Below are 23,965 nucleotides of genomic sequence, written 5' to 3'. Positions count from 1 at the left end.
TGCCGCAGCCGATTGGTCTCAAAACAGCTCTTCAGAAACAGATGGGTGACGTCACGGATACTACGTCCATATTTTTTACAGTCTATGGATGACGCACATATTCCGCGCTGGCGGGCACATATTCCAGGATGACCACCCGAAGCAAGCGTTGGACTCGAGCCGAGACTAATTATTTAATAGGAGCCTTAGAAGAAATAGATATCATGAAAAGAGTTGATGGACGGAAGCATAAAAATGTGGACCTTTTTAAAGCTGTAGCATCCAAGTTAATCGAGGGACTTGTCACTTGTAAGATAAGATAAGATACTCCTTTATTCGTCTCACAACAGGGAAATTCATGGAGTTACAGCAGCAAACAAGAAGGTGTACAGTAAAAGAATATATATCGAAAAAAAATGTTCATCAAAGACAACAGCTTGGCCATAAATCTCCTGTCAGCCACCACCTCCACAGGGTCCAGGACTGAGGTGGACTTCTTCCCCAGTTAGTTCAGTTTTGCTCTCCTGTATCCTGTCCGCCCACAGCAGGTGAAATCCTTCCAGTGTGGCGTTCTTGTCCGGTGTTAGCTCTGTTAGCATGATGCTACTCTGGTGCTGGGTTAGCTCGTCCACCTTATCGTAGATAGATCTTACATTCCCCATAACGGTGGTGGAAGGTGTGTGGTCTTCCAAGTTTTAACCGAAAATAAAAGAAGCAGGAACTGGAGTCTGTTTTCTTCCGGTAGATGCACATACATCACACCCGCCCCGTCCAATCAGAACCTTTCCCAACCCCCAGACTCTAAGCGGAATTGAATAAAGACGATTAAACGTGTTTTCTATGTAAACCTAAATTAAGAATGACTATTTCCATGTAAACACGAAGGAGAATAATTTAATTCTGAATAATTTAATTCTGAATTAAAAAACATCATGTAACCGTGGCCATTGTAGCAAGCAAACATCATCCTGCTTTACATCAACATGAAATGCTCCATTCAGAGGTCAACAACCTTTTCTTTCAGCGTCATCGTCGTCTCTCTCGGCTCTAATCATTAGCTGTGTGTCTTACACCCGAGTCTTCAAAAAGTAACAGGCAAACTGTCTGCTGTGATTTGATTTCCCTGCAGAGATAACGCTATTGTCTTTCAGCGTGTGGGTACAAAAGGTTCAGCGATAGAATCCGAGGGCTGTGTGTCTGATTCACTGGGTGTAGACACAAAGTCAAGGCATTCACCCGCAGCCTGCAGGGCGCTGCTCAGGAATAACCTGCAGCTATTTCCAACGGGAGTCAGCAGGCAGAATACATCACCACTAATTTTATACCACTAAACAACCGGCCTGTATGAAGACGAGATGTGGGTGCAGGCTGAAGGAGACTTCTCCTAATCTTTGGACCGGCTTGGACTAAAAATAAGAAGCCCACAAGGCATCCATGCAATGAGTGATGTAGTGTAAACACACGTAACAAAAGATGGAAAGAAAGTCCTATGTGATAAAATCTTCCAGAATCCTGCAGTATGCAAAACATCATATATGCTCTTTATTTGTGTTGGACAGCAGCATGCATTCTTTTCATATTACTCACAGCTGCAACTTCACCTATCGGAGGGATTTGTCTGAGACATGTATGCAAAAAGTACACAGCAGGTACTGAGGGGTAAGTAAATGTAAATCCAAACAGCTGACATTGTTGCTGTTTCAGCACAGCTCCACAAATGTACAACCACACAAATTTTCTGGCACACCTTTACTGAAGATCTTTCAGGGTTCCTCCTGCAGAAATGACTTGCATGTTTGGCTGTGATACCCAGCAGAAGAAAAGGAAAGGAAGGACCCTTAAAATATCCAAAAAATCTGATCGCTAATTAAATTTTCAGAGGACTTCTTTCACACAGACACCTACAGTATTACACCTGGGTTTGAAACAAAATGGCTTCATCAAGTCCCACACAGAAAACTGAAAAACAGCCATTACCTTTAAAACATCTGGTTTCTGTTATTAAGACAATCCTGTTGTTTTGGAAAGCACTTGAGAGGAAAGAGAGACAGTTTGAAGAACACGACTGAAGACTAATACAACATCTGATCAAGTTTTATGGCTTTTAAAAAAAAAAATCCCAGACAGTATACCATCAATTATCTTCGGTATTGGAGTTAGCGAACAGTATTATGGTGATACTCTTATCACATTTGTTCTGTAATATTAATTTCTTGTGCAAAATAAGAAAAATACTTAATACTTAAAACTGCATATTTATTTATGACAATTGCTTTCAAACAAAATTCATACAAAAATATACATCCTACTTAAAACTTGGATGATGCTCTCCCTGAGACAATCATAACAATATGCACAACCAGGGCAAATTTGGCCAATTTCACATTTGACATAGTAAGTAAACCTGACCTCTGTTCACAGGGAACGTGTGAAAAGTGCAACTGTACAGCAATTAAATCTAAATTAAATAAAATGTTTACTCTTTGACCGTAAATGTTCCTAAATTAGTCAGCTACATGTACCTTACAGACTGCTGCTTAATTCAAATTCAACTTAAAACATGAGCCCAACATGTGTGCAGCAGCCCATTATCGAAGGGCTGTACGATAAATCAATCTAATCTATCATATTATTTCAGCCTGTACATATTAGTCATGCCTATTTGTTGTTCTTTTGTATTTATAGCTGATGTTATTATTTGTATTATATTTCTATTTGTATGTCTTATTCCTATGCCTTGTACAAAGAGAGCACAGTTTACCTAAGTCAAATTCCTTGTGTGTTCAAGCATACCTGGCCAATAAAGCTGATTCTGGTTCAGATTTAATCGATGAATTCGCATTTTTTGTTTGAGGCGATTTAAAAAAAAAAAGAAAATCTAGATTTTCTTCGTAACTTCCTGCATTTTCAAAGAGGTTTATTCGAGAAAAGACACATTTATTTCCAGGAGGTACTTTTATTTTTACTTTTTTGAAGTAGTTTTGGTTCATGGTGCTTAATGTCACAGTCAAAGAAATGATTATTTTCATGAGATGGAAAACTAAGTCTCTCTAAGTTGTACTGTAGCTTCGTTTCAAGCTAGACATCTAGCTGAAAGTTATACTGCTTTTATTACTATTTTCAGGGGAAAGACACAAAACCGATTACAATTGTAAATTGAGTTTTTTGTAAAAAAAAATCTGGGATTTTATTCCTAGGCCATATCGCCCAGCCCTACATTATCATATTGGAAAATTATATCAGCGGATATCGGCGTAAAACAACGGCGACAGTATACATATATATACGTATACTGTTGCCTGTCAATTTTGTTTTTCATAACTATTTTCTCTTTTACAATCCTTATAATTTAAATGTCTGTTTCTTGTATTTAATGCTGCTCATACGTGCCTTAATTGCCCCGCCCCCGGGGACAAGTTAATATTTAATTGAATTGAATTGATGTCATTTTTAAGCCAATATCAGCCAATACCGATAACATGCCAATAATATCGTGCATCCCTAGATACCACCATCTTTCTCGAAATCAGAGTAAACCTCACCTGTCAGCACCATACATGTGAAACAGTCGACATCACTTCAAGACTAAAGCAAACAGTCGAGGCAAAAGAGATGGCCTCAGGCAGTGGGAGTTTTCTGTCTTACCACAAAGTCTGGAGCTGTGGCAAAGTCATAATCTAAAGTTAGACTGACTTTCTTACGTCTGGGTCTTTTATCCCATATGGGTGTTTCGGCTCAATAAGTGACCATGTGAACTGGTGACTTTCAGCCAACTGCGTCGATGGTTGTCGTAGTTACAGGTTGCGTGAGCTTACAGCTGCTTTAAAAACAGATGCATTCGGCTTTAAGTCACCACTTAATAGGGTCACTAAATAAATCGAAACACTAGTGTGAGGCTAATGCTTTTTCCACATACGTATTTTAGTTATAGAGGAAATCTATCTCGGTTATGGTAAGCTGTAACTTTATAAACTTTAAGCAGCTAGAGTTACTGAATATAAGAGTTTGTGTTGAAAAGAAACAAAAAACTCAACTAATGTGCACTAAGTGTGATAAAACTAAAGTTGGACTGTCTCGAGGGCATGCCCACAACCACATGCAGGAACCCCAAGCGTCTCCCAAGCCGTTAGTAGATCGATAATAAACTTCCTCAATGGGTGAAAAACTTTTTTAAATCAGTGCATATTTTAACACTTATCAGTGGAGCCAGAATAGCCATTTGTTTCGACAACAAGTCGGATCCTCTTGAATCAAACACATAAATCACAGGTCATACATACCGACTCTCCGTTACCGAAACTCCCCTCGAGAAGATGTCTTTTCTATTTCTGCCTTCTTGTTTTAGTCCAACAGTTCTACTTTCTTAACTTCTCCGTGGCCACCAGTGCTACTACCCCCGACCATTCGTCCACATTTCTACGCCATGATGTCGAACTGACAAGATTGTTGGAAAAGTTGGGACGTCATGGCTGGAGCTAAAATCCCGCCCTGCTGCAGACTGGATTGGCCCGGGAGGCAGGAGTCGTGGTGTGTTCAAGGAGCATGGGAACGATTAGAATTAAGAGTTTCACACTCAGAAAACAATTCTTTTACGTTTTCAATTGGTAAGATTAAGCAGTAAGTCTTTATTGTTGAGTATGTCTGTGATAAAACCTGAGCATAAATCACAACAATGAACTGATCACAGGGTCGACGGTTGATGGCACTAACCGTACATAACTGTGGAACGGCCTGCCAGAGGAAATCAGACTTCCAGAATCAGTCCCTCATTTTATTTCACTGCTCAAGGCACACTTTTATTGTAAAGCTTTTATTTTGTGAATTCGTTTTAATCTTTAACGTTTTATCTCTGCTTTTACTGTCTGTATACTTTGATTGCTTCTCTGCTTTTATTGTGTTTTTATTATTTTTGTGAAGCACTTTGTTACTTGTATTGAAAAGTGCTTCACAAAAAGAATAGAGGTATTATTATTATTATTATTATTATTATTATTATTATTATTATTATTATTATTATTATTATTATTGAGTTAAAGACGGATTACATGTTGCCTTTTTTTGCTGATACTTGAACGCACCATATTCCTAGTAGTATGGGAGGTGTCTCGTGTTTCCGCCGGTTTCATATTTACAAAACCACAGGCGACATCAAGTGGTCTTTCAGTGTTAGTGATAGAAGAAGGATATTATATATATATATATATATATATATATATATATATATATATATATATGACACCATGTCAACCTGTCACTACTGAACCATTTTTAATACTGCCTGTAATTACTGCTATTTAATCTAAATTCCATTTGTAACATTGCATATATCTAAATATATATATATATATATATATATATATATATATATATATATATATATATATATATTTATATATATATATATATATAAAGGTGCCACGTTGACCACTGACGCCCCTATATATATATATATATATAGGGGCGTCAGTGGTCAACGTGGTGCAGTCTGTGGCCTCCGTTACTGTTTAACAGTCTGATGGCGGTGGGCACAAAGGAGCGTCTGAAGCGTTCAGTCTTGCACCTTGGTGGAATTAGCTTGTTATGAAACAGACTGATATTAAGCCTGGTGCCTCTTTGAGCTACAAAAGTCACAAAAGGCTTCACTATCAATGATGATGTGTGTTAAGTGTGTAATGTTTTTTATGCCTGTCTTGTGGCTTTACTTTGATATTAGTACTCTTTTACTGTGGTGGAAAAAAGTGCCCATACTTGACCATTCATCCAGTGGCAGAGCCATGGGGTGGCCAGGGGTGGCCATGGCCTCCTCTGAAAACTGATTGGCCACCCCTGGAGCCACCCTGAAATTCTTAAACATGATTGGCTATTTGCCATGTCAGAGGCATTACTTATGTTGAAATCAGCTGTTGTGTTGTTGTGTTTCAACAAGCTGCAGAGACAGTCGTTTCTTTGCATTTGAATATTATTTTTGTTGATGCTTTGACTTTAGACAATCATCTTAATTTTGACTCCGTAATGAGTTCAGTTCAGCAGATTTAAATGTTGATAATCTTTTGAGTTACATTTATAATGTTAACGTGAGAAATCCAAAAAATGTAATATTTTTAAAATTATTTTATAAAAGAATTTAAAGTAGATTTGATTATTGGAAGTAACCCTCCTAGGTTTGGGGTAAGCCCCTTATGTTTACCACGCCTGGCCACCCCTTTAACAGTCAGTGCCCCAGTTGGCCACCCAAGTCAAAACTGTCTGGCTCCGTCACTGCATTCATTGTGTAGAGGCATCACAATAAAGTTGTTACCTTCTGCCACCATTAAGAGGAATTTATCTGGTATCACAGGTTTAAATACAAACATGTAGACTTTCAATCAATCCCTGTGTCTGTTTTTAATGTACTGATAACCTTGAGTTAGAATACAATCACACATATTATCTGCATTGTCTGGTCTGCTTTTTATATCTTCATTTTTTTTAATAACATATTTTTGCAAACATACATTTAAAATTAGACAACTATACTCTACAGTTAATTCCATGTATGTCTATGGTCATGCTAATATATCCCTGTGTTTTATTTGAAAATAATGGGGAAATTTATGTTGTTATGTTTAAATGTTATGTTTGATATAAAAATGCACCAATGCTTCAAGACAAATGATTGACTGGCAGAGTTTGAACACAGACATAAAATAAGATAAGATAATATAAGATAAGGTAAGGTAAGGTAAGGTAAGGTAAGATAAGGTAAGGTAAGGTAAGGTAAGGTAAGATAAGATAAGATAAGATAAGGTAAGGTAAGGTAAGGTAAGGTAAGGTAAGGTAAGGTAAGATAAGATAAGATAAGATAAGATAAGATAAGGTAAGGTAAGGTAAGGTAAGGTAAGATAAGATAAGATAAGGTAAGGTAAGGTAAGGTAAGGTAAGGTAAGATAAGATAAGATAAGATAAGATAAGGTAAGGTAAGGTAAGGTAAGGTAAGATAAGATAAGATAAGATAAGGTAAGGTAAGATAAGATAAGATAAGATAAGGTAAGATAAGATATTCTTTATTGATATTGATTTATAGTACCTGCAGTGTGGAGAAAAGTAAGGGATAATATATAGTGAGGGGGTTGTTATGCAAAATAGAATCCTGACAGGATGAGACAAGTCTCTGACTCAATAATTAATCATTAGTCATTTAATCAAGAGTTATTCTGTGAGGAGATTCAGTCAGGCAAAAATAGAAATTATCAAAGTTATATCAAATGATGGTATTAGAGTACCAATAAAACAGAATAGAATATCACATAATGAGTTCCTCATTACATTAAGGCAAATCACTGAGACTAGTAATTCATTTTTCAGTGCTCTCGGTGTCGACTTCAAAGTCACTCAACAGGCCGTGATATAATTCGTCTCAGCGAATGGAAGCTGTGCTGTTGCAACCATTCCTGGAAATTTCAAGCCAAACATCGATTGGTTCATTCCTTGGCTCCCAGTGAAAAGAATACCCCACTTCAGGTCAACCATGGGTCCCAAGAGCAGTGTCCCTCCTCAGGGGCCTCTCCACCTTCACAGTGCTGGGGTCACATTCCAGCATGTCCCTGATCCAATCATCATCTAGTGCTCCCTCTATGAACTCGTCCAGACTGATGATGGCTACAGACACAACAAGAACAATGATTAAAGACAAAGAACTGAGGACAGACTGTGTCAGGGTTGTTCAGTTATGTTTCCTCTTTCAATCTGGATCTGTAAGAGTTGATATTAGTCTGCAAGAGTTTAAAGGTTTAATAATGTGCTAACTACAGCCAATCATTCTGCCTTTTAAGTTATGTCCTAGATAACAGAAACAAAAAGCAAACCTCACTCTGAAGCCCCCAAGACACTTCAGCAAACCCTGACAAATGCGTTCAACATAATATATTTTTATATAGGGTAATGTGTTCTTTTTTTTATCTCTGGTTCAGTTTTATTTTATTTCTCTGACAGAACATCATATGATCTCACGTTTTTCCATGTCTTAGTTTGCAAGACAGGAACATATGTTGCAAAACATATGACAAATTGTAATTTGTATGGGCTTTACACCATACCAATACAATGTCCCTACAGCATGTTCCCCATGTCAATAATATGTTTTACATGTACAAAAACGAGCTCTACACATTCCACTTTCAATTAAATGTGTTTTTGCACATTTGAAATTAATCTTGTATTTTTTTCTTTAAGGGAGAACTTTGCACAAGTTCATCAAAAGAAGCCGGTGTATGGGAGCCTATTTCCACCAATTCCAGCAATTAAAAAAATCAATTAAGCAAAGACTTTGACTGGAGGGGAAAAAATACCCCCCAAATATTTAGTCATTGTGACGAAATAGAAAATCTTTATTGCAAAATGATATATTTTTTTAAATGATGAGAAAAATAAGTAGAATGAATCAGTAAATCATAATTATGATGTAAAAAGTCAAAATGATAAAATAATATTCAGAATTTTAAGATAGGAAGTCTAAATACATAATCAATCAAAATGTCAAAAATAATGATACAGTAGTTCATGCTGATGAGATAAACATGAAATTTCACTATCACAATTCTGACTTGATGTCCTAAATTCGACTGAATATCTTATTAAGTACTGTCTGATAGTTACCAATTGTTATTTCATAATTTGGACCACTTTCTTAATTATGACTTACAAGCTCATTTTAACTTTTATGACACAATTTCAACCTTTAATCATGAACATTTTAAAGGACCATACGATTAGTGTGTGCACCATTACTAAAAAAAAGAAAACCTAAAAACCTGAAAATATACAGAAAAATTATATATATATATATATATATATATATATATATATATATATGTGTGTGTGTGTGTGTGTGTAAATGCATATGGTTTTAAACCCATCATTTTGATATTTTTATTGATTATACTGATTAATAGTTTAATCTCATAACTCTGACTTTATATTTAAATTTTTTGAAGCCACTTTTTTTTTTGCCACGGAGCTGACGTAAATGCTCTATTTTTAAAAAAGTAATCTGCGCACTTTATTCAGAGTTTTCTTCATGTTTCCTCTCTGAACCACAGTCAAAAATAGACATGCATGGGGCTCTGTTCATACAAGAGTGATTTTGACATAAAAAATAAGAGTGTGTCGTGATTTCATCCGCTCACCGTTATTGTCTTTATCTAATCGCACAAATATCCTGTTGGTACATTCTTCAGCCGTCAGTGGGTTGGGTTCAGTTAGAGCCGCTGTGACACTCATCTTATAAACAGTCTGTGGAGAAAAAGAAACACACACACACACATCAGTTGGGCTGAATGGTAGGCTTCAGTGGGATCATATCAGAAGTGAACTGATGAACTGAGGTCCTGATTTTAGTATTTGGAGAGTAAAAGCAAACACACACCTGCATGATGTTCAGCATCTCCTCCCTTGTAATGGAACCGTCCCCATCTTTGTCATAGAGCTTGAATGACCACTGCAGCTTTTCTACAGCTGAACCTTCGATTAGCATGCTTATGGCCATGACATACTCTCTGAAGTCAACCACCCCGTCCTGAAGGAGAGCATCCTCATCAACACTTTGCTGACAGCTAGGAGGGAATTACTGACTTCTATGGTATACTGATGGAACAGACAATCCTCCAGACTCATCATGTATTCAGCGTTTATATTCTTCAGTCTTTTTCTTACCCTGTTACTGTCCAACGTGCGAAATAACTGTTCTGCATACTCAGCTGACTCACTGCCCACTGTGCCATTGCAGAAATGCCGTTGAAACTCGTGAAGTGTGATCAGCCCGCTTGGACATTCAACGATAAATGTTCTATCACAGAAACAAAAACAAAGAAGAGATTTTATTTTAGTGTCAGTTTTTTTTGCTTGTTTCAACAGACAGGAGAGCCCAGAGGAGGTTTGAATGAAGGCTCAGATTTACAGCAAGAGATACATGTACTTTAAATTTAGAATGAGGGGAATTAAGGTCAACCCCATCTGCAGCCTGTGGAGATTACATGTGTTTGAAAGCTTGTTTACACCCTGTGATACAGGCGCTAAGATAATTAGGCCCAATGATTCTGAATCACTTCACTAAAACGTGGCCAAGTGGAGCTTATCAGAAATGTGTCAACATGGAAATTCAATGGAAAAACATTTGTTGTTTGTCCCTCTGTTAAGACATCAAAATAGATTGAGTACAATGAGAAGTTGAGAATCAAATGGTCAATAATATCCTTTGCTTGTAATGACATATTCTACTTACTGTAACACAAAGAAATCTAGTGCACTTATATAATGCTGCTTCACAACAAAATGCAATTTGAAAATGCCATTTCTATATTTGTTTCCATCAACTCCCCACTGAGATTTATATATTACACACATGAATACACAGTAAAATTGAAATATTAAAAAAAAATACAGATTTTCTAAATAATTGGGATAAAAAATGTAAATCCTACCTGAACCACTCGTACAGCTCTGTTACATACTCCCCTTTCCTACAGGGTAAGGTAGCAGCTTGACCCATTCTGTAAAGATACAGCAGCCCTGCATTTACTGCTGACTTTATATACACACCAAATCCCAGCTTATGTCATGCTTTCTTAATTGCACCAACCACTACCTTATCACTTTTGACAAATTACTTGTGGCTAATCTCCTTGGAGAGAGAGGGGGGGACACAAAAAGGTCTGTAAGGTGAATGTAATTACACAGAAAGCAGACTGCTGCCTCTCAGTCTGTCTGAGGACAGTAAAGTGCATCATTCAGAAATGACTCTGCTTCTGTTTGATGCTATTTGGATATTAAAAAAAAGCTAGGTCCAAGTTTTGTTTAGTAAACTAATATTTATTAACATGACAACCTGGGAAGACAGCCCAGACATGCTGATAGTAGCAGCAATAACGCAATAGACAGATACAGTATTTCTTCAGGAGCTGTAAAATCATCAAAAAATCAACCTGTGCAGTGGCAGGAAGTGGTACCATGGAGGCAGTAACAGGCTCCCATCAGTCCAACATGAGCCCAAAGGTTAAGGTCTTTCCACCTGCGTCCGTGCACAAGCTCACACACCACTCTGTCAAAACTTCCTGATGCAACAAATTTCAGCAATAACTGATATAAAAGTGGCATGCAAGTCAACACAAAGCAGGGGCACGAAATCATAACAGTGTTCCCTTGCTGATAAAATCTACTTGTTGTATATCAAATGGAGACACAAGCACAAAAAGACTACAACAGTGCAACGGCTGAACTAAAAAAATGGGAACATAAAAAAACCATAAAGGGTGCCCTCAACTTGAGGACTACCCAGTGCCGATGACACAGCTCCATTGCTCTGCCCGTTTGGTTAAGTAATAAGTGCAGAGGCCAACATGGATCATCTGTGGAAAAGCTTCTGCTTCATTTATGATGTGCACAGTATGCCATGTTGTGTCAAGTGAATCCTTTGATACATTTTAGCCCTCCTTTCAGTCTGTGGAGTTGCCAGTGGGGAGGCGGTCTCAGTGCGTCACACAGGTTTGTTGTGTGTGTCCGAGCAGACATGTCCAAAGGCACTTCGGACTTGTGAGTTCGCTGCTCTGTCCACCGGCTCCCCATAATTCAAGCATTAGAGAAAAAGACAGTATTCTTCATGATTCATCACAACCATTTCCATCATTAAAACAAGAACTCTTGGGATATCCTAAACAATCCAAAGTGAACAACAGCCTGGCATAGAGGGTCCATCAATCATACATTTGTTCGAACATTTTCACTGACTAGTTTCAACTTCAATCTTTAAAACAGTCAGCAAGCAGGGTCTCAAATTAGTCCGAAATGAATACGCCATGTGGCAACTTCTATAGCTGGATTTCAGCTTTCCTAACGTTCTTAACCAACTCTCTCATGGATTACATTTTTAACTGAGGTTTAAATTGTTCAGAATCTTAAGCAGAACAATTTAACCCAACGTGTTCCTTCTTTATATCTCATATTTCTGATCGTTTCTTCTACTTAGTACTTTTCCCTCATAATCACAGCTTCAAATCACATCATCTGGGATTTTTTATTTCAAAATGTTGTACCTTTCTCTCAAAAATTTGACTTAATGTCATATCAAGACATTTTTTTTATATTTTAGTTTCAATTTTTAATTTGACTTGACATTGACGTTATATATTGTGATTTTGCCTTTTACCCCCTCAAAATACGAACTTTTTTTTTCATACTCTTGGCCGTTGCCATAATCTGGACTTTTTGTCACATAAATATGACTTTTAATCTCATATTCATGATATTTTTTAAATCAAGATTATGACTTTTTATGACAGTATTTTGACTTCTCGCATAATTATATACATCTCACATCATTTACCCTTTCTGTTATAATTCTGACTTTTTCTGCCTTGTCATTATTATTAAGTTTTAAAACTATACTTAGACTTTTTTTAATATCATAAAACTTTTTATCACAGTTAGCTCCTTGTCTCATATTTCTAACTCTTTTGATATAACATTACTTCACTTGGGGTTCTATGGTATTTATACAAAGTTTCAGGGGTTATATTTTTATATAAACATATATTCTTCAGCATAAATGAGTTTCCATACCTTTAACAAAGAACTGAAATAAATGCTCTAACTTTTAAAGAGGTTATCTGGGTTCTGCATCATGAGTTAACATTGGACCACAGTCAGAGGCACACACAGTTCTATTAAAACAAGAGTCATTTTGACATCTACAATAACAGTACAGAAGTATTTAATCCCCCCACTAGTACTGTCCCTGTGTCATTAAAATAACATTATTCTGGTAAATTTTGGCATGAGCAACACTGCCAATCTTTGAAAGAATCACTGTGTGACAATAATTTGACATGCATTGGATATTGTAAACTTGACCAAACACCGTCCTCATTACACCATCTGGCTAACGAATAACTCACTAACATTTCAGGTCATCACATAAAGGGGAACAATGATTTGTTAATAAAATCAAAGATATGTAAAATAAAAAAATCTACATGAGGTAACATCGCTAAGTGATCCACACAGTTCAGTCCAATATTCAAGTCCTCACCAAAAATCAATTAACTAGTTAGCGGCATGTCGTATACTTACTTAATACATGACATGGGAGAGACGGGACACACTTTAAAATGTAGCACTAATGGAATGATAGTTCTGCATAGCATAATCCCTTCACGACTATGTTCTGTTCCTGTAACTACTCTTGCCCATCAAACACATGAAGACTGTCAGTGTATAACAGTACACAGGAAAATAAAACAGCTAAAGCTATGGCTTAAAAAAAAGAGATCATATAACTGACAATAAATGTACACAGACCCATGAAAAGATGACTCTAAACAACACACCGTATGTAGAAGAGTATTTCAAACTTAAAACTAGGGACAAAATCCTGCTAAATATATTCTTGTATTTTAAAGATGGGAGCTCTATTTCCATCACTTCCTGAGTTGACATTAGACCTCAGAGATCAACCTCAGACACGTATTAAATCGCCACAGATGTGAAATGGGTTTCCTGCTTAGCTGTTGCCGCCAACCCCCATCTGAGCACCTCTTACAACACTGTTTTTAATTTGCATTACTGTAGTTCTTATACATTTATAAGAGTCCTTTCACGCTGAAAATACCAGGTGGATCATTTCGATCTAAACATGTCACATGATTAGAACAGATGAAGTCCAGGGCAGCCAACACTGGGGATAGAGGTCTTAAAGAACACAAAAAAATGAACAGATCCTTCCTATGCAAACTATCCCTTTAAGACACACACCCCAAACAGCATTAGTTAGTAATCATACCAAACCCACACATATACAGTATTTTCAAGTCAGTGTACAATAGAAGAGGTTTCTGGACTGTTTCCATGGAAAATGTTCAGATACTGACAAGTTAAGAATCTCTGAGCGGCACATTATGAGGTGACTCTCAAAGTTTAGAGGTTATGGAAGTGTGGTCTGCCGTGGTAGGCTGGCTACCTACGGCTTGTATCCTGAGGGGTCACAGATGGGCCAGGTTGTCAAGGTGTCTTCTTTGCATTTCAATTAAAAGTACAGTACCTAACAAAGTACGACCATTTAAAAAAGACATGAAATCGTTTCAGTGCATTTTTTTTTTGCATCATCACTCCCAACCTTTTGTTTTCAAATGTGGGCAGGAGCGAAAAATAAGCTATTTTTACATCTCGTCCTTTTTTGTTCATGAGTTCTTGGACCAAGCGAGGCCTCGTTAGGTGAACAGAGGATGACAGTAGATGCAAGGAAAGCAGTGAGGAACAGGCAGACTGCTGTAAGGCTTTAGAGGCACGTCTTCCTCCTGAAGAGGAAAAGCCGGTGTCCCTTATTGTCGTCAATCCCACTGCAGTTAGAGCAGCCACATGAAGAATACACAGCTTATGTGGAAAAGATCACTAATAAATAAATAGTCCTTTAGAAAAGGAATGCTGCGTCTTTGTAAGAATTCAAGGTGAACACGTCATCCAACGAAGCTGATGGTCAGAGAGTTAGTGTGCTTCACACTGTGAGAGCGGGTTCTATAGAGACCAATGCATCTCCTCAAAGTCAACAGCCTCGCCCAAGTTTGTGTCCGTCTCCAGGAGGCTCATGATCACTGCCATGGCTGCTTCGTCATTGCTGAGACTACTAAGGCCCGGTCCAACCACGCTGTCCAAATCCAGCTGGGAATTCTCCCCTGAGGCAAAACAGGATGACAGAACAAAAAAGTCAAGGCCATGTAGTTATATGAAAATATGGCTCCTATGTATAATGTTTGTGTTTTGAGAGTATCAGGTAAAGTACCCATGAGTGAGTCTCCTCCTGAGAATGCAGCTCCCTGTGGCTCATCCTCTGAGCTGGACTTTCCTGGCACCTCCATGTCTGTAACCTCTCCATTTGGCACCTAAAGACCAAAACAGGAGCATCATTACCCTCAGATGCAGCAAGGTAGGTAGAAAAGAAGGAGTAGAAACTCAAATCTGTGTAGGCTGAAACATGCCTTTCAACCATCATTTCTAACTACTCCAGCTGTGATAAATTCACAATACTCTTCAACAGACTGGGATATGGTTCAACAAAGGAACCAGCAAAACAGAGTGTTCTTGCCTAGAGGAATGTGTAGATATTGTAGGAAACTGGAAGAGAGTGGGGGAATGACATGACACCACTATAAAGTATATTAATGTAAGGATGAGTTTTCAATTTTAAATCATCATTGAACCTATGTGTGATTACCTGCCTTTGAAAAATGCAAGGTCATCAAAGTTCAACACCAACCAAATTAGGCAAAGCAAACTTGATGCTGGCACACAAGTCAAGCATGAAACAAGGGGTTGGTATTTAAAAAATGTGGATGTTAATGAAAACACTTAGGGTTTTTATTTGATCTAAGATGATCATCCCTGTCATCAGAAAATGCAGACAGAAAACAGCTATGAAAGTGTTTGAAACCTCGAAATCAGATGAGTCATCTTTATGACCTCCACATACTACTTTATAATGAACTGTCTGTTTGCTGTTTGCATCTTTTGGGGACTGGCATTATTCAAAACGTCATTGTTTCTCTGTTTACCTTGCTTACTGGTTGTTGTGTGAACTGACTCACATTGTATGTGTGCACACCATAGACTGTATAAAATATAGACGTCGTATCCGTGACGTTACCCATCTGTTTCTGAAGTGCTGTTTTGAGGCCAATCGTCGTCGGCAGCCATATTGCTGCTGTTGAGCGCAGTGTGACATAAAGAGTTGGGCTTTGAGCCTCCGAGCCAACATCTACAGTGTTCCCGCCTGTCAATCAAGTCAGCTGTGCCTCTCATTAGAAGACTCGTAATCTCAAGATCTTTGAAACTGCCGTGTTAGAAAAAAATTCACCCCCCTACAGTGTATGCCAATAGAGAAATGAGCTATCCAGACTACACTGGTCTTTTGTACCAGGCTGTAAACATGTTTATTTCTGCTGTAAAGATCAGCTTTTTTGAATTGGTGTGTATGTGGCTTCCGGTACTTCCGGAGCCAGTCTCAAGCGGATCTTCTATGAACTGCAGTTTTTAGCACTTCCGCATTGGACTTACATTTTTAGACTGGAGGTTGCCGCTTGGTATACACAAGTTAATTATTGCAGTTACAGCTGATGGCCACATGATGGCACTTTGAATGTGAACATTTTGGGGTTAATGCAAACCAAAAGTGCACTATGCTGCTAATTCAATGAGCACTAAGTGTTACAGCTGATTGAGTGACATTTGGACTGACAGACATAAGTTAATTGTAAAAAGTCAGCTGGCGTTGGATACTTTCTTCATCAAGCACGGGGCATAGGCACTAAGGCCTTTGGTGACGTGAAAACCTCCACACACCCTTAAACTAAGTGACTTGAACAGATGCACTTATGATAGAAGTCAAGATGCAAACATTAATACTTACATTGTTGCTGTTTTGATTGTGAGTTTGTGCACATTTATCTGGTGGTAAACTGAACGGGCTGGTATTACCACTAGAGGGGGATGAGTTCATCCTGAAGAGACACAGAAATAGATTTAAGATCACATCTAAAAACAACTGTTAATCAAAGATACAGTACCATAGAAAACAATGCTGCATTAAGAAGAAAAAACACACTATCCATCACACACACAGGTCTCTGTTACAAACATAAAATGGACGTTTTCTGCTGTGTGGGCAGACCTGTTAAAATCCAGGAGCTCATTTGCAATCTGGGTCCCTATGCTTCCAGCATAAATCATGGCTCCAGGTGCAGTGGAGACGCCTGGTATGACTGGAAAGGACTTCTTTCCGTCTTCAAACAGAAAAAGAGTGACAGGAAACTGAATATCTGCATTCTGAAGTATCACAGTGCATCAGTGATGTGATGATACAGTATGGAGTAGACTTCATACAAAGACATGTTATATATCTTTAAAGAATGAACTAACCTTCATGTGTCTTGGAGTTGCTCGACAGCTCAGACTTGTTTCCCGACCGACTGGTTCGACTGAGATCATGCCTTGACATGGGATGAGAAAGAGGTAAAGCCTTTGTATAATGCTTTCCGATAGATATGCAGGAGATGCAAAAAAAAGTTTAAAGCTTCTACTTACGATATAACTGTGTTAGTTGACACTATGTATTCTACTTCTTTGGTCCAGGGATTAACAAAACTAAACCACTGACTTTGCAGAGTGACGAAAGATCCATGTTTTGTTTTGAACTTATAGCAGTTTGTCTCGATCTTCTCTTTACTTCGCAGCACTATGAGAGAAAGTGATTTAACATGGTATAAGTATGCTGAATCATCAACAGACACTGAATAAAATGATAAAGGATACATGATTGATTGGAAGTAATAAAGGTTGGTTTGTGACCTTTTCTATGCCTGTCAGCTAAATGTGGTAAGTCATCTTGATGGAAGTATTCATAGCATGATGTCCCGAGTAATTCTTGGGGCAGATAACCAAGAATGGTTGTTGCTCTGTGGAAGAAGGAAACAGTTATGTTTGAGTGCAAACTAGTACATCATGAGTATGAATGTACTGTGTGGTTAGGATAGTTTTTTGGCTTTGACATTGGTTAATAAGACAGGCTTTATTTCAAAGAATTCAACATGTTAATGAGACAACCTGAAAATTCTACAACATCAACCATCAGTTGAATTAAGTCATGCATCAATACAGTACAACCCTTTAAAGCCCCTTAATTGATACACAATTCTACCTTTGATCAACAAAGGTGAATTTTCCGTCCATGGCATAACGCGTGGTGAATTCTGTTGCTTTAACTCGGACTTCTCCATTAACCTGGGGAGATGAGTGGGAGTGGATGCGCCCCACTGCCACCAGGCAGCTGAAGTGGGAGCTATCCTGCTTGTCTGCTTCCCCCTCCCCCTCTACTCCCAGCTGGCTGGTGGCCCAACTGCGCATGTAGCCTGTGCAGTGGACGGTGCAGTACTTCTGCACTTCTGTAGGTACATGTGGACACAAAAACACAGGACAAACAAAAACATTAGCATTCAAAGAAGAAAAACTGAAACCAACAGTTCATTATAACAGAGATTTTTAAGAGTATTTTTTCTGTATGTCTGCATGCTATCAACACAATTCTTTACATCTGAACATAAGTAGAGGAGCATGTCAATCGTCCAATACAAAAAAAGAAAAACATTGTTATGGGACATTTTGAGTTCAGTTATGATTTAGAAATAGAATTGGAATCGGCTATCAGCTATTTCTTATCTTTAAAACTGAAATCAGCCCTGATTGTCAACATCAGTGACCCTCAAATCTTTTCGAACAGCTTCTCATCCTCATCTCAGAACTCTCATGTCCCAAAATTACAGTCAAATTTTTATACACACGTGTGCTGATAGCATCTAGGTTACCTTTTAGTTTATGGTTATCTAAAAGATCTGGTTACCCTGAGCTTAAGTCAGAAAATACTCATTACTATTATCAGGGTTCCCACTCTTTTCCAGAGATCATTTTCCAGGACATTTCCAGGACATTTTCAGTGATGATCAAGCTGGTATGACGGTATAAATTGAGTTCCTAATTTAGTTCCTAAATAGTCTAATATGTTCCTCTCAGTGGAAGTCTACATTGAAAGACGTGCAGTCTATGGCTATCTATGAAATTATCTCTTACATGCTTTAAAATTATGGCAAATTGATAATAGAATAATGCAACCACAGATGGTGGAGGCAGACTGAGAAGACACTCATGTAGACCTTTTAACCTGAAATTTTTTCCCCATGTTATTGCATATCAGAAAACTCCTAATATAAATGTCCATTATATTTGGATTGAGGCTGGTGTCTGTGCATCAAGACCCACTGTGCACTGACATGCAAGAGTTTGATATTATTGTATTGTAAATCCTTTTTCTGGTTGATCTTTAAATCTAAAATATTCTGATAATTGAAGATACTAAATTTCTGATTTTCATGAGCTATAAAGGCATAATCATAATTAAAACAAAATATGAAGATATATAGACAGAACTTCGTGGTAGTAGGAAACACACTTGCTGAGAATCTTTTGGATTGTTTCCCTACCTTTCTTTTTGGACGAGTTGGATTGGAATTCTTTGTCCTCAACTTTGACTGAAATTTTGTTGTACTTCATGCGGCAGAAGAACGAGCGCCGTGTGCCTGAACACAACCTTGCTGCTCCGACAGGGAGGTCAGCCTGGACCTGCAGACCGGCTAAAGACAGTACAGGGGAATTAAATCTGCTCTTGCACACCACATAACCAAACAACACCCTTATGTGCACACGCAGCTATGGAAGATTGTTTTACTTTTAGCATCTATTAGTCGTTCACGAGGGTACAATTCGGAAGCCGACAGCTGCTCCTTCACCTTCCCCATGTCTTTTTGGTGTATGTAGTCAAACAGGCTCTGTCCAATCAGCTCCGCCTGTAGGAGAAACAGACAGCCTGTCAGACGGAGCTAGAAATGGCTCTGGTGCTGATGATAAAAAAGACACAATGCATCTTCAATAATGTTCATCACTGAAAAATGTTGATCCCAGAATGCACCAGATCCACTGGTCCACAACCAGAACAACTGAAATACTCGAAGGTCATTGATTTACTGTCAATATTTACCCGCTATTATTTAAATTTAGTCAAAAGTCAAATCTAAACATCAGTCACGTATTGTCTTCTATGAAATCAGGTCAAATCTGTGCAAACACTGACTAATGTGTAAAACACCTAAACACACACTCATGCTGGTGTGTTTTAAAGGAACTCCACATAATCGGACATTCTGGATTTATAAGATTAACACTGTTATTCCTTTAAAAAAATAACAAGAGATTTCTACATTTTGAGAAAATTGAATTGAAGAAATTCACTTGGACTTCACATTTGTTGTTTACATCTGATGTCAGTCAGCTGCTCCGCTATGGCTGTTGCAATCATCTCCTCTAAAGTTTCCCTGCGTAGAACAACAATATTGAAGAAATGGATCACAATGAGAACAATCAGAGAGGTGAAGAGGCGAGAGAAAATTTAGTGGAGACAAACGGAGCAGCCACAGCAGAGCAGCTGACTGACGGCACAGTGTAAATAACAATGGTGGAATAAGTGTTAATCTATTAAAGTCACCATGTCTTTTTTTGCAGGGTTCCTTTTGATCCTTAATACGTTGCCAAGACAATGTAACCCATCTGGTGTGTCCAGGGTCGCATGAACCAAAAATGCTTCAGATAAAGTAACAAATGTAAAAGTGTTACCCGACTATAATTTAATATCTTCGTGACGGACTCTGAGACAAAAACTATTTTCCCACGATCACAGCCCACTACAAACAGGAACCCATCTGCAGCCTGTACAAAGAGGGGAAAAAAAGAGAGGGAAAACAGGGGGAACCAACATGATGACAAAGTGAAGAGAAAAGCAAAGTCATTGAGTAGATCTCTTACATTTATTCATGCAGTTCATTCAAAAACATTTATAAGCTGCATCAGAAATATGTAAATATCAATGAGATAAAGCTTGTTGTTTTCTGCTCATTGACATAAACTAGACAGAAAAACAGCCACTGACTTCAAATCAATGTGTTCTTTCTTTTCAGATCGACACGTCATTGCATAAAGTTTGAGACAACATGACCTCGGAATAAATTAACTGTTCCAGATGTCTTTGAGCGACTAGACCAAAGATTATGACACAGATTATTCTCAATGATAAAAGTATTCAAGTACAGTTTCAGTCCACAGCCTTATTGTGATTTTACAGATAGATAGCTTTACCTTGAGGACAAGGTGTTTGAGCTCCTCGTCGGGAAGGAATGACGGTTTGTAGTTAGCTTCAGATAAAGATGTTCCCGAACCTAAAAACACCAACAAAACCATTACAAAGGTTCAGAGTAAGTCTTCTAGAGAACATTCTTAGATATTACTTTTAAAGACAGAACCCAGATTATAACAGATGTCATGTAAAGCTGGGGAATTATGTTAGATCACGCTTGACAATGTAACTTGTGCTTTTTACTGCATGCATCAAAAGGTATAAAGTTGAGTGGTCATTCCTTGACGTGGTACCTTTAAGAGATTTGAGGTGCTGCACTGCCATTCTGAGCACAGTGAGTTTGTCCAGCTTTCTTGACATGGGGTTACAGGTGGGGATCATGGCTGACAGTTTGTCAATGAGATGGTTCATTTTGTCCCGTCTTCTCTTCTCAATTTGGCTGTGAGGTTCCCTGCAGAGGCATTAAATCATAAGGAGTTATCTTATTTCAATCTTTGAGACGTCTTCATCTATGAAATGTATAATTTCTGAAGAGGACTTAAAAATCTAACACTTTTAGATTGATGGTTATGTATCCAGAAGGTAGAAATCTTATAAATGGGGGCAACCAAATTCAGCCTACCTGAAGCATTTGATTTTGACATGTTGGTCGTCTCCATCTGACCTGTAGAGCAGAAAGAACACATTCAAAATGTCTTTGAATACACAGATAGCACAAACCACACAGGTCAGCATACAGTACCCGTTTTGGTCGTCCTCCATATCTGCATCAGTGAAGGAAGCAGATTTTGCATCTCTAGGAAAAAAACAGATCACCATCATTAGCAATAACTAAGGTCACTAAATTTAGTCAATAAAGATTAAATCAAAACCAAATAAAAGCTAATACACATTAAACTACTTACTGGTTGTCCATGCTGCCCTTGCGTTTCCGGGGCATTTCCATGTTCAGGGACATGCAGGCTGAGGACGGGGTCATCATGCTGGACAAAGACATGGAATCGCATTGATCTTCCTCAACCTCAAGTACATCTTCTGAAAAACAAGAGACACAGTGAACTGATTGAATGAAGTTAGGGTTGTCTTTTGAAGGCCACTCCAAATTTCTCCACAAGTTAAATTCTCTACTTTCATAAAGTTGACTCTTCTGAACTTCAACGCAGCGACTCCTCATTCTACTTAATGAGGTATTTATTAGGGTATCAACTGATGGGTCATCAAACATGGGCGAGCTGCTTGAATTGTTCAGTCAATGGTGGCATAATTAGAGACAGACCAATGGAATATATTTTTGTTTATCATTAATTAACTAAAGAAAAAATCTAAAACATGTCACTGGCTAGGATGCTTATTAAATTGTAATGTGCATGAAATCATCGATTATATTATTTAATTGCATTTCTAAAAAGCAAAACAACTAAAAAACAAGATATAGACTCTTTTTAGTGGCCAAACTGTTAATTATTGGCATCAGCCATTAACAAATCAATATCAGTCGACCACTTGGCATAACATTACCCAACAGCAATGTGAAATACTGGTTAAGAGAATGGAAAAATTATGTATGTAATGAAAAAAAAACACATTCATTTTATCTAAACACAAGCCTACAGCTAGTAGAAGCAGGGAGAAACAGAGTCTTGCAGTGGTCTCTTTATTCTTTCTGGAGCTATCCACACAATGACCCTTAATAAATACATCAAAAACACTTTGAAAGACTTAGCCATGGGATTTCATATCATCATAAACACAGACAACTAAATCATAAACAAGGATTAGATAAAGACTTAATTACCAAAGCACAAACATCTATTTGAGAGGCAGCAAGAATGCCTCCCTCTCTTGTGCCATATTGAATTTGTAGTGCATAATTGTGGGGCATGATTTTTCCATTGTTTTAAGGTTGGGTAGTGACGGCTGTATTTTTGCATTGTATGTTCCTTTTTTCAGGTGTTTGACCCTGAAGGTGAAACCAATGATTACCTAAGGAGGTTCTCCTGCTCTGAAGTGTATCAAAGTCCACTGCTGCCCTCAGAGGATCAGAGGCAGTAGGAGTAGGGACAGCTGAGTCTGCTGCCTTTCACACAGGGATTGTTGTGCTCCTGTTGTGTTGCATATAATTTATTCTTTTGTTAATCTTTGTTCTTGTTTAGTTTTGTTTGTCATGTAACAATAAATCCCATGGTTTAGAATGTTTAAAGTGTATTTGTGATTGTATTGGGTCATGTTGTGGATAGTTTTTGCCATCTTAGGGTGGGGTGTAATTCACACCACTCCTCAAATATAAATAATGTTAGCACCGTAGCAAACAGTGGGCCTCATTCATCAAGAAGAAGATGCTCAGAACAGGTCATGGCTAAGAAAACATTGATGAATGTCAAAAAATCTTCTAAAAAATTGTGCATGTTTGTTTTGAGAAGTCATTTCTTCCTAAGAATGGTTGTTGAATGAGACCAGATTTAATGTGAGTTGTAAATAAATGCATAACTCAAAAAACTTACACCATGAAAGTGCATCTGAAAAAAAGGAAAAAATACATATACATTTAGATATATAATTAAATTAAAACCTTTCACATATTCTGTAATCATTACATGTAAAATTAAATATGTCAAGACTTTTTTGTTTTAATTTTGAAGATTAGGTTTACAGCTCATGAAAATCGGAAATCTAGTACCTAAAAATAATAAGAATACGTCTTAAGATCAATCAAAAAAGGAATTTAAAATACAAAAATGACCAACTTCTGAAGAATATGTTCATTTATACACTCAGTACATAGTTGGGTCTCCTTTACCACAAATTATTGCATCAATGTGGCGTGGCATGGAGGCGATCAGCCTTTGGCACAGCTGAGGTGTTATTGAAGCCCAGGTTGCTCTGATAGCAACATTCAGCTCATCTGTACTTTTGGTCGGGTGTTTCTCATCTTCAGGCAAGTTGGCTAGCTGATGAAGCACAGTTATATCATGCAAGGTTTTCAAAATGTTTAATACTTTATCATTTTAAAGCATGTGGTATTAACAAATATCAGTCAATTAGAGATAAAAGTGGAGCGAGAGCAGGGGTACGGTAAACAAAGCAGTGCAACAGAAAATGAAGTTGTGTTCTGACAGTTTCACTGTGATTATTCTCTTAAGGACTCAAAAGAATTTCCACATCTCTCTCTTTTTTTTTTGTTATGTTTTTCTTGGCATTTGTGCCTTTATTTTATAGGACAACTGAAGAAGG

General features: G+C 37.8%; 3 protein-coding genes across 17 annotated transcripts in view; all 3 read right to left on the bottom strand.

Moving 5' to 3' along the window:
- Positions 1-4,477, bottom strand: part of ppfibp1b (PPFIA binding protein 1b) — a 33,108-nt gene extending 28,631 nt beyond the window's left edge. For 5 of the 7 annotated variants that reach the window (XM_034685743.1, XM_034685745.1, XM_034685746.1 and 2 more), the window contains exon 1: positions 4,260-4,476. The gene's annotated coding sequence lies outside the window, so the exon portion shown is untranslated. Of the gene's footprint in view, positions 1-4,259 lie in introns of all 7 variants that reach the window. The other 2 variants (XM_034685742.1, XM_034685744.1) reach the window with 1 other exon arrangement.
- Positions 4,478-7,141: 2,664 nt separating this feature from the next.
- On the bottom strand, positions 7,142-12,092 carry si:ch211-245j22.3 (uncharacterized protein LOC563798 homolog). The gene is made up of 5 exons (XM_034685405.1): positions 10,437-12,092; positions 9,670-9,802; positions 9,383-9,532; positions 9,144-9,249; positions 7,142-7,617 (listed from the first exon to the last, which is right to left on the bottom strand). Exons 1-5 carry the CDS (start codon positions 10,502-10,504, stop codon positions 7,481-7,483), a joined length of 594 nt encoding a protein of 197 aa, XP_034541296.1. The 5' UTR covers positions 10,505-12,092; the 3' UTR covers positions 7,142-7,480.
- Positions 12,093-12,653: 561 nt separating this feature from the next.
- Positions 12,654-23,965, bottom strand: part of arntl2 (aryl hydrocarbon receptor nuclear translocator-like 2) — a 28,656-nt gene continuing 17,344 nt past the window's right edge. For 2 of the 9 annotated variants that reach the window (XM_034685403.1, XM_034685401.1), the window contains exons 2-17: positions 21,640-21,769; positions 21,477-21,530; positions 21,357-21,398; positions 21,028-21,185; positions 20,737-20,816; positions 20,218-20,310; positions 19,277-19,394; positions 19,032-19,181; positions 17,696-17,939; positions 17,347-17,453; positions 17,083-17,233; positions 16,918-16,988; positions 16,670-16,781; positions 16,409-16,499; positions 14,786-14,885; positions 12,654-14,678 (exon numbers count right to left, since the gene is read on the bottom strand). In XM_034685403.1, the coding sequence (XP_034541294.1) occupies positions 14,521-14,678; positions 14,786-14,885; positions 16,409-16,499; positions 16,670-16,781; positions 16,918-16,988; positions 17,083-17,233; positions 17,347-17,453; positions 17,696-17,939; positions 19,032-19,181; positions 19,277-19,394; positions 20,218-20,310; positions 20,737-20,816; positions 21,028-21,185; positions 21,357-21,398; positions 21,477-21,530; positions 21,640-21,731 (1,821 nt within the window). In that variant the 5' untranslated portion in view covers positions 21,732-21,769 and the 3' untranslated portion in view covers positions 12,654-14,520. Of the gene's footprint in view, positions 14,679-14,785; positions 14,886-16,408; positions 16,500-16,669; positions 16,782-16,917; positions 16,989-17,082; positions 17,234-17,346; positions 17,454-17,695; positions 17,940-19,031; positions 19,182-19,276; positions 19,395-20,217; positions 20,311-20,736; positions 20,817-21,027; positions 21,186-21,356; positions 21,531-21,639; positions 21,770-23,235; positions 23,251-23,531; positions 23,683-23,965 lie in introns of all 9 variants that reach the window. The other 7 variants (XM_034685396.1, XM_034685397.1, XM_034685398.1 and 4 more) reach the window with 7 other exon arrangements.

This window comes from Notolabrus celidotus, chromosome 6, assembly GCF_009762535.1.
Source record: "Notolabrus celidotus isolate fNotCel1 chromosome 6, fNotCel1.pri, whole genome shotgun sequence".
In the NCBI taxonomy this organism is placed as follows: Eukaryota; Metazoa; Chordata; class Actinopteri; order Labriformes; family Labridae; genus Notolabrus; species Notolabrus celidotus.
The sequence above is the reverse complement of the archived record's forward strand: the minus strand, read 5'-3'. Positions and strand labels throughout refer to the sequence as shown.

Coding starts and splice junctions, on each gene's coding strand:
- si:ch211-245j22.3 (XM_034685405.1), bottom strand. CDS start 10,504: ATGGGTCAAGCTGCTACCTTACCCTGTAGGAAAGGGGAGTATGTAACA. Junction 9,533..9,669: donor GCACGTTGGACAGTAACAGG/GTAAGAAAAAGA, acceptor GCTCTCCTTCAG/GACGGGGTGGTTGACTTCAG. Junction 9,250..9,382: donor AGATGCTGAACATCATGCAG/GTGTGTGTTTGC, acceptor TTTTCTCCACAG/ACTGTTTATAAGATGAGTGT.